At 43.9% G+C, this 18,301-nt stretch overlaps 1 protein-coding gene across 2 annotated transcripts in view; it reads right to left on the bottom strand.

Moving 5' to 3' along the window:
- Positions 1-18,301, bottom strand: part of DPP6 (dipeptidyl peptidase like 6) — a 383,341-nt gene that overhangs the window by 28,506 nt on the left and 336,534 nt on the right. For both annotated transcript variants that reach the window (XM_066627029.1, XM_066627027.1), the window contains 4 exons: positions 10,798-10,905; positions 9,695-9,786; positions 7,718-7,765; positions 6,190-6,308 (listed from right to left, as the gene is read on the bottom strand). In XM_066627029.1, the coding sequence (XP_066483126.1) occupies positions 6,190-6,308; positions 7,718-7,765; positions 9,695-9,786; positions 10,798-10,905 (367 nt within the window). The remainder of the gene's footprint in view (positions 1-6,189; positions 6,309-7,717; positions 7,766-9,694; positions 9,787-10,797; positions 10,906-18,301) is intronic.

The raw sequence follows: 18,301 nt of genomic DNA, 5'->3' as shown, positions 1-18,301 counted from the left end.
ATCCATTTTTTCTTTCCGGTTTTTTGGCCATAACTTTTGAATGAAAGGAGCTATTTCAATTCTGTGTTTTGCATTGCACTCTGCTGGGAATTCTGCATCCAACGGTGTATGGTATGATGGGATAACTCCTAATGCCGTGATGTTAGCACATCACACCTCCGGGGCGTGTCACCCCCCTGGCACATCACCTGGTGCAGCCTGCACCCCCCGCACCCCCTAGTGATGCCACTGGTGGGACGGCTGGATACCTCCTCCATCACATCCTATGCTCTGTGTCAGGCTGGAGTAGCCCCATTGCAGGGGCTGGGGATTTATTTGGGGTTAGGGGACAAATGTCCCCTTCCCCCGAGGAAACCTCCACTGGCTTCCTTGGTCCCACAGGTTACAGTGGTGACCATCTTGGAACTGCTGCAGCCTGCAGCTCCGGGAGGTTTAGGATTGGGCTGCCAATCTCAAAAGATGGCTGTGGGAATGCTGATTTGACTTGCGGTGGCAGCACAGAGCAAGCCTCAGGATATACATTATGTAATTCAGCTTTCACCAGCAGAAGAACTGAATCAATCATCTTGTTTTGGCTTGATACCAGTGTAGTTCTACCATAATCAGCTCCTTCCACACTTTCTTCTTATATGTTCACATACATGGCAAACAAATGTGATTTCTGGTCTGCAGCATCATCACCTTGGGTCATTTCCATGGTGACATGAACATAAACCTTTTCCACCTCATCTAAATGTCATTGTTAAACTGGAAGCTGCCCATTATTTTTCTCAATTTCCTGCTCGTTTTAAAATGTCACTGAGCAATTAAGGGCAATTTACATTAAATTAATGATGCTTCACACTACAATGAAATATTTTATAGCATACAAATGATTGGCCTGTTCAGAAGAAGCAGAAAAGTAAGATGACATCCACACAAGAGACAATTTAAATTAATCACAGTCTACTTTAATAACTATGTTGTTGAAGGATGGCAGAACAGATGTTCTCCTAAAAATAATCAAGTCAGATAACAGTATCTTATTTGTATCTGGGGCAACTCCAGTTGTGATGGTTGGGTTTATAGAAGGACTGTCCGTCTGCCCTGTGTTTGAAAGGTCAGCTCTGATGACAAGGGCAAGTGGCTCTCTTCACTCCATGCACAATGGAAGCCCCCAATCATTGCTCAGATTTAAGGATACTGGTATAGGCCTCTGGAAATAGCAACCAGCAAATGAAAATGTGTATATGACAGCCATTACAATGCATAGGACTGTCCAACCAAAGGACTGTCCGGCCATGTTCAGAAACATCAGAACCTAATTTCAGCTTCCCAAATCCTAGAAAAGTGGCAAAAGGTCACAATTTGCCTAGAAGTACTAATTTAAAAATTACTTCCCAATAGGGGAATCATTTTGGCCAGAATAGTTAACACTCATGCGGTGAGTTCATATGTAAGCAACTGCCAACTGACTTAGGCCAACGTGCATCTCACAAGAAGTGCATTATTAATTAGGATTACTGTGCTTGTTTTTAAATCCATACATAGCAACCACTTCGGGGAGGGGGATCTGGAGTGAAACTATGGCTCACTTCAGGGAGGGGCCTTTAACCCTTTGCCCCAGCACAGTTCTTGTCCCATGACGGGGCACCACTAAAGCAGAACCTGCTTGTCTCCCCCTGCAGTGGGGTGCACAAGCTGCCTCTGCATGGGAGGCCACATACTGCACCACAGAAGGTGCACAGTTTACAAAGAACCAGGGAAAACTCATTTTTAAGTCATGTCAAAAAAAAAAAAAGAAAGAAAGAAAGACAAAAACGAAGTTAAGCCATTTCTGACCAACGTTCCATATACACAACAGGGACCAAATGTGTACACCTGTGGGCTGGGCAGAAATGGCTTAAAGGGGAAAAAAATGTTTGTCAATGAAGGCATTAACATGTTAAGTCTCACTTGTCTTGTCTTAAAATAAACCCTCCTAAATTTTGGTCAAATGGATTAACAGTTATTCAGTTTTGCTCTACTATAGGAAAAAAAAAAAAACACCATGAAAATAATTGTGTGAATCAGCCCTGCATAATTTAGAAGCTTCATTTTACACCTGTTTTTTTTTTAAAGCATACTTCTTTTTAAGGTATCTATTTGGCACTTCCAAAGGAGGGAAAAAAAAGAATGAGAAAAAAATTAATGAACTCTACAGAAACACTTTAAAGTGCTTATGGTCTGTAGCTACAGGCAGAGTCTAAAAATGCTCAGCTTGCAGGAAATGCTTTTAATTTAACATATACACAGCAACATAGGTTAAGGGCAAAAAACCATTTCTATTTTTGCCCCAAGTAAATACTCAGGTGCCTCAAGCTGTTCTTCTTCCCTGTGTTGCTACAAGTGATCCAGACCCTTGGTGCAGATCCCAGATACAATTCTGGTTACATTTACTGGTTACAATAAGTGTGCATGTTGACTCAGAAGCAAGTCCCACTGTTTTCAATAGGATTGACCTGTCCCAAGCAGCCTTTGGGTTGTATCTGAAGACAGTTCTCACAAACTGCCATGTTAGTCATGACTAACTTAAGTACCATTTATCTCAATGGTACCTTGTCTGGATTGACTTTCTTTGAATATAGCCCTTTGACACCAGCCCTTTGACACCAGCCAGCAAGCTCTATATATTATGCATGCCATACATCGTAACTTCGTTGAGCCTCCTCAAAAATGAAGACTTTGCCCTGAATAAACTGAATGCCTGTCACAGCCGAGGCATCTTGAAAACAGGCTCACAAATTCCTGTCTCTGCATTCCTCATTGCTTATGGTGATTGAACTGCGCATTCAAATTCTACACTAAGAGACCTGCAAACAGATGTTCTGTGTTTCCCTGGCCAAGAAATGCACCTGAGCATGATGGGAGGGTGGACAAGCATTCTTTGCCACAAGACTGAGGTGTGGCTTACTACAGACCCCAGATTTACATTTAACGATTCTTGCTTGAAATACCTTGGAAACAACTGATTGGAAAGTTAGTTCCAGTTTTCATTCCAGACACTTTTAAAGCACCACACAGGCACTGGTTAAATTATTTACTTATTGATACTGTTTCTTATAAGTCTGCACTTTGGAGTTACCTTGGGTCCTCTTTGGGAGAGAAAGGTGGGGTAGAACTACAATAAACAAATAAATATAAATAAATAAAGTGATGGTCTCATTAGATGAAGAGAGCTGAAGGAAGACAGCTGATAGTTGTCTGGCATTCTGCCCACCCAGTGAATGTATCTTTTTTCCAGGAAGAAATCGTATGGTCTGGGGTATAACATTTTTATCTAATGTGTTGATTTAGGAATATGTATTTCCCCCTCCCCCCCCCCCGGTTCTGGCACAATTCTTCACAATTCCATGAAACCAAAGCTAATGGCTAAATATTTTGGCACTTGAATTTTCATGGCTTTTATAGTTATTTCAGATTATGTATTTTTAACGTTTGCATGGCATTTCAAACACTGTATTTTTTTTTAAAAGAATATCTTAATTTTATATCATTTGTTGGAATGGTGAGGAATTCAGGAGCAAAATAGCTTACTTAGGGCCAAATCCTATTCAACTTTCCAGCACCGGCGCAGCCTTAATGCAGCCCCAAGGTAAGGGAACAAATATACCCATACCTCGAGGAGTCCTCTGTGACTGCTTTCCACCACAAGATACAGTGCATGTCCCACTGGCACAGCTGCACCACAACTGGAAAACTGGATAGGATTTGGCCCTTAGGCCCAAATCCTATGCTGCCTGCCTGCCCCATGATACGACGGAGCTGAAATGTCTGCCACTGTATTGTGTGGGGACGGAGAAGCAACCAGAGGTCCCCTTGGGTAAGGGAACACCAGTTCCCTTTCCCCGTGTAGTGTCCCCAAGCCCCTGTGGGTCTGCTTGGATCTTGAAGTAGCCCCTGTTGAGCTTTCAGGCGCAGGAGGAGGGATAGGATCCAGTGGCAGCCTCTGTCTCTGTCCCCAGCCCCTCCTGGGTCTGAACTGCCCCGTGAGCCACCCTCTCCCACCCAGAAACACCCCCTCCTCACCTTCCCCTGCCTTCCCCCCATCCAGGAATGCCTTTTGACTGAGCAGAGAGCTTGCGGGTGCCTTGTGTCCTTTAACTATCGCGGAAGCCCAGCGCTGACTAGCACTGCCCTCCCCACCGGCCCCTCTCCCTTCCCAGCTGCTGCAACCTGCCTTGCAGCGCATCTGTGGCCACTGTTGCCTGGGCAGGGTGCGTGGGAGCAGTGGAGGAGGATCAGGCAGTCCGTTTTTATAATAAAACTGCAGTTTCTTCTCCAACGTTCCCACTGCCTACTCCATCAACTGCCTCGAGTGACTGACTTGCTTGTGGGATGAGATCTGACCATTCAAACCAGCCAATTGGGGCTAGGCTATGCTGAGGAAGAAAAAGCTCTTACCCCGTTAGAACCAGTCATCTCTTAGGATAGCTCTCCAGTGGTCTACTGTGTTCTCGGTCTTAGGAACCAGGTTCACTAAAGGTGAAGATAGACATAATAGCCTGAAATGTGGGGGGAAGGGGTTTGAAATGAACCAACATTTGTTGCATTTTAGGGCATTTGTTTGCAAGGCAGAGAACGTGTACAAATCATATTCACCACACTTACAGTGCAATCCTAAGCACATTTACAAAGGACTAATAGCTCAAGCCTATGGATGTCTACTCAGATGTAAGCCCCATTGAGTCCATTTACTCACAGATAAGTGTGTATAGGATTGCAGCTTAAGCCTCATCATGCTCCATGGGACTTACTTCTGGGTAAAAATGCTTCGGATTGCACTGTTGTTTGTATTTATTCTGCCGTACTTAGGATTTGCAGAATAGTTGAGGGATTGGGGAAGGAGTGAAAATCCATGACTTCTCCTACAGTAGAAGCAGTGATGTCATCATCAAGAGGACTCAACAGCTATCTTTGAAACTTCTTTCAAATGAATGTTTGCTGAGAAGAAGCCACAATATCAACAGGAGGCAAACTGAGAAATTTGCCTAGGGGCACAATCACCAGCCTGTCCTGCCCCAGATACCAATGAGAGACATGACACATTAAGGTTCCAGTCTGGATAAATTTACCTGGAAGTCCTATGGAACACAGTGGGACTTAGTTCTGAATAAACATACATGGTCTAGCACCCCAAAACACCTTTTATATTTTAAATTTATCTATGATTTTTAAAATTCCATTCTTCAGATTTTTACACATTTGCCTTAAAGCACTGCATTGTACTCCAAGAGTCTGGGATGAAATGAGATCTATATCTTGAGATGAAGTATAAACAGTGTCAAAGTAGGTCTTCAAAGTATTGTACTAATGTGCTCTTTCTCCAATCACAACAAGAGTTATCTCTGGAGTTACAGCTGGCCATCATCCTCCATTCAGATATAGCCTGAGGGGCCAGGAATGGGATACTCATTGCCCTTCTACCAAGGTTAAGACAGTCATAACCTGGTCATTATTTTAAAATTTGCTGGTTAGTCTTCTTTTGCTACTTTTGCTATTTAAGGAAAAGTTCATTACGGGTTACAAGTCATAGTAGGTATGTGCAAGCTCTTGGTTTTAGAGGCAGGCTGCCTCTGATTGCCAGATGCAGGGGAGGGCACTGGGACGCAGTTTATGTCTGTTGTCTTGTGTGCTCCCTGGGGCATTTGGTGGGCCACTGTGAGATACAAGAAGCTGGACTAGATGGGCCTTTGGCCTGATCCAGCAGAGCTCTTCTTATGTTCTTCAGGCTGCAATCCTAACCTCACTTTCCTTTAAGTAAGTCCCATTGAACACAAAAGGACTTACTTCTGAGTAGACCTGCTTAGGATTGTGCCCTAAATTGCTTTGAGAACTGATTCTTCTTGAAAAGTGGTAAGTAAATAGGCTAAATTTAAAAAATGTGCAACTAAAAAAACCAAAAACAAATAGCAGGCACAGATCCATATGTAAATGGTGAGTATGGACCTGCTCCCTCCATGGAAACCAATATGGAAACCTATATATGTTCAGATGCTTGGGTTGTCCTGTGTTGGGCACAGCAATGACAAAGGCAACAGCTATTTGCACCTAAGGCCCCTGAACTGTGACCATTGTCTCGATGATTGTTCTCCTTGGTTGTAAAAACTGAACACATCACTTGGTTTATTCCAGGTCTGAAATATCTCCTTGATGATATGCAAAGCCTACCTTCACAGGTCAATAAGAAATATGCCATGTTGTGGCTGAATGACACACTGAAGTATGTGCAGTTGTTAATCAAATCACAGGAAAGACACTGCCTGTTGAATGTCCCATTAGTGCTGGCACTATGAAAAGAAAAGAAAAAATGTACATAAATGGCAAGAAATAGAGACTGTTTAAAACAGACGCATTGATGACCCAACTGCCTTGGAAAGGGAAAGATTCAGTTCTGAATTCCCCCAGGTAAGGATGTCATTCTCTGGTCCTCAGCAACTGTGTTTGGGAGAATCCAAAGACCCTGCTGAAGGCAGTGGTCAATAAGAAGGTAAATTGATTTGCAGCTCTTAAACATTGCCAAATAAACACGTTGAGAGTTGCAGGGGCATAGCTAGAGGGGTACAAAGCACTAAGTTTTTCAGGGAGTCTTACCACAGCCTGCAAGCAGGCCCCTCCCTCTTCCCTTTGGAGCCATTCCAGGCCATGAGAGCAAAATGCAGGTGTTGCCTCCTTTTTGTTCTCACAGCCTGGAACAGCTCTGAAGGGGAGGGACTGCTTGCACACTGAGGTGAGGCTTCCTGCAAAGCTTAGTGTTTTGCACACCCTCAAGCTATGCCACTGGAGAGTTACATCCTTAATCTGCAGGACAAGATTTGATCTCCTTTGCTAAGTGAAAAGAAGCCTTTCTGTAGATGTCTGGAATTTGGAGGTGACGGCAGAAGAGTGCTAAAGACAGCCAAAACAATGACTCCATTGACTGGTCCTTTCCACTTTGCAAGTCCTTATAATGCCATTTTTCTTTTTAAAATCATCTATTTGCACTATCATCATTTCCTCAAGAAGAAAGAAGAATGTAGCACTTTTGAAAACCAATCGCAAAGTCTTCACTTTTGTGGCACAGTTTGTGTGTGTTCACTTTGAGTTCATTTTTAATGAATAACGGCCCAATCCTAACCGGTGTTGGACCAGAAACCTCCAACCTGCTCCTTCCCAGTCTTGGATTTTTCATGGGCCAAGCAACCCATGAATTTCATGCTTGGCATATGAAATATCCAAGACCGGGAAGGAGCAGGTTGGAGGTTTCTTACCCAGGTAAAGCCCAAGTCTGTGAAATGGTACAGCTCCAAGAAGCCTCATGTCAGGCTCTCAAGCCCAGAAGGGGGAACAGGATGTGGCGTGCGCTGCCGCCGCCAATCCTGCCTGATCCACCCCTCCCCTCACCCCACTACACCCTGCCCCAACCCCATTCTCACTGGCCCCTGTGCTGCGTGACAGGAGCTTACCTGCTCCATCAAGCACTCCATTTGGATCCAGCACTGGTGGGGCAGCACAAGCTATCCTGCTGGCACTGCTTACTCACAGGATGCTGCTGAGTGCTTTAGAGCACTTTTGCCATGCCCTAGGCTGGTGCAGCGGTCACTGCACCAGCACTGTGGGGGGCTCAGTATTGTGCCGTAAATCAGCTGTGTAAACTGGGAACAGCCTATTTCAGAGAGGTAACTCACATCGTCTTGTACCTTCACTTAATAAATCATACCTATATAAATGTCGTGTCCTTGGCAACTCTTCTGTGCTGAGGAAGTAGCTAAAATAGAATGCACACAGAATATAACAAGATGTTTAGATGCAGTGATTTACCTGTGTTAACTACATAGTATTATAAATGCCCTTCAAAAGGCATTTTGTGTGCTCCAAGGGCTCCATGACCTCCCCACAACTTTCTTTAGAAGTCTTTAGGCTCGAATCAAAAACTTAATCATTTGAATTATCATTTTAAAAATAGTCACTAGTCCTCATGTGCAACGAAAACAAGTTTGACAATGAAAACTTGAGAGCAGAAGGAACAGAAACAAAGATGATTTTTTTTAAAGCTCAAGTTTATTACATCCCCCCCCCCCCCAATTCATGGGTTACATTATTTGATCTGCTTGTTGTACAACTGCAAAGATTACAGGCAACCTAAAAAAAACCTTTTTTATTTTTTGATACATAAAATGTGGTGATGTATGGAAGATTGCAATAAGATTTTTTGTATTTGGAAAATTCTGTCAAAGAAAATTCATGAACCGCTTTCGAACACGATATGTCTGTCGAAATGAAATGGAAATGGAGCAGGGGAAAGCTCACAAATTCTGGCAAGCAATATGACGTATGTACTATACAAATGAATATTTGTAATAACGAGAATGCAGGGATGTGCGGTGGTTCGGGAGGTGGGGGAAGCACAGCCTGCCCAGTGGAGTCCTTCAAAAAGCATCGACACCATGTGAGGCGTGCAAGCATTCTCAACCCATGCGCGATAGAGGCTTTGCCTCCCCATTCACCGCACATCCCTGGAAACAATTTATAAGGAGGAACATTATCACTAAATTTTGGATTCTAATAATAATCAATTAATAAAATCCATCTCCTGATTACTTGCTGCTATGTTTTCTTTTGCCCATATCTAATAGGTAACTATTTTGACACAGCAATATTCTAAATTAGTTTACAGTATTCCTGGAACTTTGGTGTTTGTGGAGAATACATTGTCCTGATGCTGCTAATAACTATTCCAGATAGTCCACAATAAAAATGTCTCTAAAATATCCAAGCAAAACTATTTTTTTGTGTAAAAGGGATAACAGGGCCAGGAATTTTCTCTTATTTTCTTACTGTATCCAAAATTCATTTGCAGTCATACACAAAGCACATGTAAAATATCCATTCTAGGATGGTGACATTTCTAACATCAATCATTTCTTGTCTTATGATGTGTACTTACCACAGTGACATGGGAATTGCTAGCCACATGCAATTAAACATACAAAATTAGCTGCTACCCTCCAGCTAAGGGAAGCAAACTATGAAAAAACCTGATATTATTCAATGGTTATAATGATCTGCTGGAGGAAAAGGGTTCTCCATTGTTCTGCTTTTTAACTGCTACTTTAAGCCCAGGTAGAAATAAACAGATGCCTCTGAAATTCCATGCACACAGTTAACAAAGCCTCTCCCTCAACAAGAAACATTTAATGAAGCTCTACATAAGAACATAAGAACATAAGTCTAAAGGTATTTATGTACCATTGTTTTAAGAAAACCTGGAAGCTCATATACGTTCTGGTTGCAAATGTGATCAAATTAAGCAAAGGCCTGTTGTAATATTTCCAAAATGTTTCTTAAGCCACAGCCTTCATGTTTCTTACTCTAGAGCAGTACCACTAATTTCAGTGGGCCTCCTCCAGCATAAAAAAATTGACAGCAGTGTCTTCTTAGTAGCTCTGTGATTCTTCTGTCCATTTCACAGATGGAGAATTCTGACTGTGATACAGTCTTAATTAATGAACTGCAACTCCAATGCTTTATCTGAGCAAAAGCTTCCAGGTTCTAATCTAAACCACTGCCCACTGGGGCACAAGTGCTTCATTGACATGGTTTCCCTTGGCTCTAAATATCGTGCAACCAGTCAATTTTAGACAGGCCACTGCTGACCAATGGTAGCTGATTAGGCAGTTTTAAAAATCTTACTTACATTTTATGTCTCTTCTCATCATACCCCAAAATCTTGGTCACGTCCCAGTCACCTGAAGTGATAGACTGCCTGTTATCATTGCTGCTGTTGGGCTGCCAAGAAAAGACAGGAAAAGCTCAGCTTCAAAAGGTTGTTGCAGAACATTCTGTCTGCATGGTCTTCTGCAGAACAGGAACTCCTGATTTATCCACTGCAGCTTTGCAAAGATAAGGCGCATATTGATTATTTTTCCTTCTTCCTAAGTCCTGGGAGGATAAGTGCCATCAATAAATGGAGATGAATCCTTATTTCAGATAACTCTATTTCAGGAGTTCACAAACTATGTCCCAGGCAGTCCCTCTAAGGCAAAAATGTTGTTAAAGCTTTTCCAAGTATAGCTAAAATAAAGCAAAGACAGATGAGCTGAGACTGACTGGTGAAACTCAAACTTTTTTTTTTTATAGGTCTCTTGTATATTTATCGCACCCTTCCTCCAGAGGACTCAGCGCAGTATCAGTGGCTCCTCCTTTTTATCCTAACAACAACCTGTCAGATAGGGAAGGCTAAGAAATAGCGACAGGTACAACCCCACCCACTATGACTTTGGGTCAAGTGGAGATCTGAACTCAGTTCCCCAGGGTGTAAGCTCAGCATTTAAACCACTACCCCACTCTGGCACACACTTGTTTGGGTCTCAAGAAACAGCACAAGGAGAGTTTTAAAAACATGAACAGAAACACCGTCTGCCATTTAGTCCACCCTGCTCTCCCAAGCGTTAGCATGTGCTCCCGATGAAGCGCTCTCAATTCCCACCATCTGATCCAACCATGGCAGGTCTAAGCTGTTCCTCCATCCAACCTTCCATTTACCCAAGTCGGTTTTTTGTTATTGTCAGTGTCTTCACTTTCCATTGCACTCCGCCTGATAATGAGCCAGTTAGAAGATCCTTACAAAACCCTGTCTGAGTACCAACTAACCTTGCAAAAGCCATTACCTTAAATAGATCCACATTTACTCAAGATAATTTAGGTGTAATATGCTATTATTACCAACATTTCCAATACATGCCTATTACTTTGCTCACCTACATATTAAAACATTTGGCAAGTAAAGATTTGTCTCACCTGTGATGAAGACATGGCAATATGATAGAACTTGCCTCGTCCTCCCTGTGGAACAGCTCGAACAAAGAAGAATTTCCTGCCATCTCTGGAGAAGATGGGCTCTTCATTCTGCAAACCAAAAAGTTTACAAATGGATCAGACCTTTTCTTGGTGCTTCTTCCACCAGCTTGCTTGTACTTTTTCTACTCATCCTTTTCTCTGCTTTTCTTTAATTCCTTTTTAAGAACATCAGAAGAGCCCTGCTAGATCAGGCAAGGCCCATCTAGTTCAGCTGACTGTATCTCACAGTGGCCCACTAGATGCCTCAGGGAGCATACAAGAAAACAAAATACCTAGATACTTTTGGACTTTTAATAAACTAGTTACATTTTGACTGCCTGATCCATGTTCTCAGGTAATTTAGTGGGTTGTCACATCTCTTCACCCTGCAGATGCCACTAGAGCTTTGATGTTTCATAAGAACCCCTGGGTTTCATTGCTCTCCTGGGAGGAATTTTAGGGAGGGAATCCATATTCTCTGCCTGGTCTTTGTAGCCTGGGATGGTGGCAGTGAATACATAATGCTAAGGTTCTTCCGTGTTCAGCTGCTGATCCAGTAGAGTTTCCCAAACTTACCTCACCCTTGTCGAGCTCTGAACCCAGAAATAAGTGCTGATGACACATGGCGTGCTGATGTTACGACATCAGTGGCACTAACTTCTGGGTTAAGGCAAAAAAGGGCACAAAAATCTTGTCAAACCAGCCAAGGACAGTGGGTGAGCCCTTCTATAGCTCCACAGCCTGTGGACCTCCGCAATCCAGACCTCTACATATCACTCTGTCATGTTGCGCTTGGGTTGCAAACCATGGATTCCGTGATGCCCCAGATATGTGTCCTGGTGTCCCAAAGAGTCTTGACGCTCAATTTGGGAACCTCTGCAGTAAAGCAGGGACCAGGAAGGGGTGTGTATGCCCTAAGAACTATGTGCCACTTCCTTTGATCTTTGATGCCTGCCTTCTTCTCAGGTCCTCTTCTCTGACACTGGTTTATACACAACAAACAATGGCCATGTAACATGTGAACAGGTCCACAGATATGCTAATTTGGTGCTCTTGTTCCAGCCCAAGTAACTCAGAAACTGAGACAGCCCCCTCCCACTCATTGCAACTAAATGGCAGAGGAGAGTTTTCTGCGTGACAGACAGTCTGACTCCTCCTTCCCTCTCCCTGGTCCTCCTTCACAGAAACAGATCCTTTGGCCTCTCCTCCTATCTGCATATGAAACTTCCTGTTTGTCTACAAGCTTCAGCTCAGCCCTAGAATTATGGATCTGCGTTGCATGGGCTTCAAGCTAATTCTCTGTTTAAGTCTCTCTAATTCCCATCGTCACGGTGTGATGCGTCCGCTAATGAGTCTCATTCTCTCAGCTTTACTGAAAATTACATGGCATGAATTACATTATTTAACAGAGGCTGTAGATAGTTGTGCAGATGCTTCAAATCTTTTTAGCCCGTTATATGAGAATGGAAATTGCCACAACACCTCCAAGGCAGCACACTCTTCTTGGGGACAAATTATAAGGGATGCTTGAAGTTTCATTACAGCCCCTACATTAAAAATAAATAAATAAACAAAACACAAAGGCCCACATTCTAACCAACTTTCTAGGACTGACACAGCTGTGCTAATAGGGCAGGTATTGCATCCTGCAGTCGGGTGGCAGTCACAGAGTCCTCCTCAAAGCAAGGGAATGCTTGTTCCCTTATCTCATAGCTGCATTGCCCTTATGTCAGCGCTGGAGAGTGGGTTAGGATTGCACCCTAAGATAACAGATGCCAGTAGAGCAGGTCTGACCCCAACATGCACAGAGAGAACATTTTGTCTCAATGAAAATCATTTTTCCCTTCAAAACTGCTATTTGCCCTAAAAGATCTGATTAGAATCCGAGTTTTCTACACACACCCTACATTCTACACACATGTTTCTACATGTTTTCTACACACATTCCCTACATAGCAGCTTTTGGAGGAGGGAATTTTGGGGGGACTGTGGCACAAGGGAAAAAGGTTACATATCTCCTTCTAATCATAAGAACATAAGAACAGCCCCACTGGATCAGGCCATAGGCCCATCTAGTCCAGCTTCCTGTATCTCACAGCGGCCCACCAAATGCTCCAGGGAGCACACCAGATAACAAGAGACCTCATCCTGGTGCCCTCCCTTGCATCTGGCATTCTGACATAACCCATTTCTAAAATCAGGAGGTTGCGCACACACATCATGGCTTGTACCCCGTAATTGCCCCTTGTGGCTGCTATCTCTGTGTTGAAAAAGAATGAAAATTTAACATCACATCTAGTTTAGACCGTTATGTAAGCTATATAAAAATAGCTCCTGGAATTCTTGGAAGAAACTGATTATCTGGACCTTTGTTCCCCCAACCTGAATCTGGAACCTAAACAGCTTTGTTTGCCTTACAGCACAAATCTACTTGTGTATGAAGAACTAACTCCCACTAAGTTCAGTATGTTTTATTCCCAGGTGAGCCGCCGGCTAATTCTGCAATCAGGACTTTCAGGTACGTGTGGCTTACTTTATATAGGGCTTACTTTTAGGTGTGTACAGGTTGCCCCCAGCTGTCCTAATTGCATTTTTTGCAGTGGTTGTGTTTCTAACTGGTATTGCAATCTGCTTTGAATGCCACCAAAAGGAAAAAGGTGGGAGAGAAATGTTGCAATAATAAGAATAACTTGTGTACTTCCTTTGTCCAGCAGAAGCAATGGCTTAATTTCACTTCCTTTGTAAACTCAAAACATGTTTGAGACTGATGAGGTCAAACAGAAAAAGCAGCAAACTATTGTGGCACCTTAAACGCATTCATTGTGGTATGAATTTTCATTCTTACTTCTTCAGATGTAGTTCAAATAAATTACCAATTAAATGGAGTTCCCTGTCCAGTAAAAAATAAAAATGAAAAATAAAAGCCCAGCATCACATTTATTCATGCTAGTGGCACATGTGCAGGAAAACTTTCTGCTGAATTGTGGATGTATTCTGCCCCATCATCTTCTCAACAGGACCAGCCCAGAACTGGATGGCACCACCTTGAAGGTGGACACCCCTCCCCCCATCTCTAGCTCCCATCTCTAGCTCTGGCACCTTACAGGCATCAAAGGAAACCCCCCCCTACCACTTGGGAAGTCACCCCCAGTCTAAGAGGCTGCAGGCTAAGGGGACCTGATACATCCTGATGGGCCTCTCAGCTCCAGCTCCTCCAAAATCACCCCCAGGACCCCAGAAGCAGAGTTGGTTGAAAAGAAGCCTAGACTTGAAGGTACGGGGGTTGCCTGCGAGCAGCACATATTTCTGAAGGAGTAAGTCAGAACTTGCTCTGGATTAATTCCCTTGCTATTCAGAAACCTTGGACAGTTCTCTGGCTTCACTCCCTAGAGACCAGCAATTTTCAGCCTATTTCATCTCACAGTACACTGTCAAGGCACTAAAATTATCAAGGCACACCATCAGGTTTTTGACAATTGACAAGGCACACCATGCTACCCATGGGCTCACATCCCCCATTGGCCCTACTAATAAATGACCTTCCCCCAAATTCCTGTGGCACACCTGTAGACCACTCGTGGCACACTGATGTGCCATGGAACAATAGTTGAAAATGGCTGGCTTAGACAGGACTCCAACCTACACAACAGTGATGGTTGAAATGGGACACCATAGGCTACAGGATCTGGGCTCAGGGATCCACGGAGACTTCCCGATGTGCTCCAGTTTTCGTCATGGCTCAGATTTCCACCCACATCACTACTGCCCATAAAGGCAAAATTAAATTCTTAAGGAGTTCAGTGCTTTCCATATTCTGTGAAGAACCTCTCAATTGCACTGCCAGATTGGAACATGAACAGTTAAAATTGTGCAAGAGGGGATAAGAATAGGTCCTCAGTTTGGCTATACTTGTTGTTAAGAGGCGACTAAACAGCCACCAGGTTGATGGGACTCGTTAGCCTGGGAAGGCAGCTCATCTGAGAGAAGGAAAACTCTGATCCCAAACCACCACTGCCTTGCGGCTACATCAGGTTATGGAAAAGGCTTCAGGAGTCAACCTCGAGGCAAAATCTGGAGCCGGAGCCCCTGAGGCAGTTCATGGCTGAACACAGTCACGTTCTGGCAATTCCTGCGACGCCGCTGGAACCAACCGTATTGGCTTCTGCCTTTCCATTGGACCATTTCAGTGACATGGAGAGGGGGGATCTGCTGCATGGGAAACAGTCTATCCTCCATATCTACTTTACCCAGGCTTCGCGCACTGGAGAGGATACTCTGTTCCAGAACCACCATTCAGAGTGCGATACCATGGTCTTCCGAGACTGAAGGATGCCAACAGCCAGGGTGTTCTTGGCATGATTCCCAGATCATAGTCGATAATGGTGGGGGGGGGGGGCAGGAGAAAGCATGCCATTCATGCTACATATTAAATAAAATATGAGAAGGTCATTAACAGAGTGGTATTACATGAGATACTGAGAATTAGTGAACAGTTGAGCAGGAAAGGTGGAAAATAATCAGTATCTTGCAGGAAAAGAATTCTTCACCCTAGAATGGACTGGAGTTTAGCTAAAATAGAAAATGATTGGTTGGGATGAATGAATAAATTTTTCTCCTCTGAAATCTCTGATGAGCAACTACAATCTGACTCATTCTACGTGTCTACTTTGGTTTACTCTTTCCTTAGGGCAAGAGCCCATTACATATAGGGGGTGCAGAAGTGACCCTTCTGAGTCACTCATGCACCCACCCTGCTGCACACACATGTGTTTTGATGTCCACATGTATATATCTGTTTGAGAGTATGCTTCTCCTGCCTACTACACAAAGGGGACTGTATGTGCCCATAGATGTGAGCATGCTCAGTGCTGGATCCCACAGGCTCTACTTGTGGTGGAAGAAAGGTGCAAGCCCAGTACTGTCCACCTCTTATAACAATTATATGCAGCCTCTGTGGAGGTTAGAGCTGGGCTGCAGAAGACCTTTTACAAGGTCAAAAAAATGGCACCCCCCCCCCACAGTACATTCTCTCTTGCTCCACAGGAAAATTTGCAAGTATGACTGGCTGCTTCAGTTCCCACCAGCAGTTATTGCTTGTTGGAACTTGGATGCAACACATCCTGCAGGACTTTAGAGGGCAGTGTACTGTCCTGTCACCTGAGACCACCTACCTGTCTTTTCTGTGGTTCCTGCAGGAATTGTGGTCCTTAACACTATTTTTTCTTCTCCCCCTTCTCACATTCTTTGCTTTCTCTCCAGACACCAAAGAAGAAGGATGTGATTTGCCAGACCACTGTGTCCATAGGCTCATCCTCTCCACATTTCCACACCAAGAAAACAGCTCTAGGGTTTCCTGTTCCTAATGTACCAGAGGCTCTGGTCCGAATCAGAAAACGCATGTCTACAGCCATGAACTGTAAGAAAAATCTTTCTTTGAAACCTTAACTAAGCCTCTGCTGCTGATCACTCTGCTACTTCCCTCTCACCAGCGCTGCTGATGTGGAGTGGGGCCGGGCACCAGAACTTACCACAGTGTTGTGGAATTGAGAATCTGCCAGTCTGCTTAGTTCAACTCCTGGTTTCCAGAACTAGATGCTTCCAGAAGGCCAACAAGCATGATGAGATAGCGATAGGCCACTATTGCTCCAGGGTGACTGTGGTTCAGCGGCATCCTACTTCTGGAGGTTTCATACACCCCCCATGGCCAATACAATTGGCTGGCCTCTTCTGTATGAATTCTCTAGCCCCCTTTTCAAAGCCATCCAAGCCAGTGGCCAGCTTGCTGCCATGAATTCCACAAATTAATTCTGCACTGTATGAAGAAGTATTTTCTTTTGCCTGTCTTGAATCTATGACACATTTGGGTCCTATGCAAAGTTAGGTTTATTATTATTATTTTTTTGCCCTACTGTGTTACGTGAAAATCCCCTTTTCCCTTCCAAGTTGTGGTTTTATATCTGGTTATGTATTTTGGACTAAAATGCAGGCCTAAAACTTCTCTTACAGGCCACAAAAGAGTCAAATCATAAGCTCACTCATTTCTCATGTAGTTGGCAACCTTCAGTCTCAAAAGACTATGGTATCGAGCTCCTTTCTCTAGGGACAAGCAAATGTCTCTATATTCTCCTAAATGTCCCCTAAAAATGTGTATTGTTTTAACCTAATCACTGTGCCTCCTGATCCATTCACTGTTATGCAAACCCATTAAACCTCAACACAGGTAATCAAGTCAAGTCAAGCTCATGGTAATCACATCCCCATCCCCCAGTCAAGGAATCTGGAAGAGTAAATGGTTTTCTCAATCACTGTAAATAGTTGCTTATTGTTGTCTATTGTGTAGCTAGCAAGCCATTAAGCTACATCCTGACTCCAAAGTCCAGTAGCAACAGGAAGCAAGCTACCCCCCTCCCCCAGAGTCAGCCTTTGCTGATAGCTGATTTCTGGACCCTTCCACTTTTTTTTTTACATACTCCACGTGTACCATTTTGTGTATACTGAGCATGCGCACAGCTCTGGGATACATCCGGTCATTCTAGGTCAGCTTCCAGGTCAGCCAAGCCCCTTTTAAGAGAGAACTCCGCCACATGGCTCTCTCTCTGGCTGCCCCCTCCAAGGCAAAGGTCCTCGACAGGACTCTCCCCTCCCCTACTGCTCCCCGGGAAAGGTAACTATCCTGCGTTTCTGAAACTCTTTTCCTTCTTCCCCATCTATTCCTCCCTTCTTCCCCCATCTTTAGTTAGCAAACTGGGTTTAGCAGATTAAGGGACCCCTAAAATCCTTCCCTACAACCTATCCGTTTCTGATTCCTTTCTTGGATGCACCAAATACATAGCACATGCAACCACCATAAAAGCTAGGTACATTTTTCAAGTACTAGAACTAAGAAATGTATTATGTTTACCTTTGTGTGTTTCGTAATAAAAATATAATCTTTGATTGAACATTAACTTTCTCCCAGTCTGCTCTTTAAGCTACAAGGGAATTTCTTTGCATTACGCTGTCTTGTTATCCAGCCTGCGATCCTGAGGTTTCCAAAAGGGAACGTGCTGGAATCCCTAGCATGTATTCACTGCTGAAACAGAGACGCCTGCGTTGGCTTGGTCATGTCGTGAGAATGGATGATGGCCAGATCCCAAAGGATCTCCTCTATGGAGAACTCGTGCAAGGAAAGCGCCCTACAGGTAGACCACAGCTGCGATACAAGGACATCTGCAAGAGGGATCTGAAGGCCTTAGGGATGGACCTCAACAAGTGGGAAACCCTGGCCTCTGAGCGGCCCGCTTGGAGGCAGGCTGTGCAGCATGGCCTTTCCCAGTTTGAAGAGACACTTTGCCAACAGTCTGAGGCTAAGAGGCAAAGAAGGAAGGCCCATAGCCAGGGAGACAGACCAGGGACAGACTGCACTTGTTCCCGGTGTGGAAGGGATTGTCACTTCCGGATTGGCCTTTTCAGCCACACTAGACGC

Source organism: Tiliqua scincoides, chromosome 5 (genome assembly GCF_035046505.1).
Source record: "Tiliqua scincoides isolate rTilSci1 chromosome 5, rTilSci1.hap2, whole genome shotgun sequence".
NCBI classification, from domain to species: domain Eukaryota; kingdom Metazoa; phylum Chordata; class Lepidosauria; order Squamata; family Scincidae; genus Tiliqua; species Tiliqua scincoides.
The sequence above is the reverse complement of the archived record's forward strand: the minus strand, read 5'-3'. Positions and strand labels throughout refer to the sequence as shown.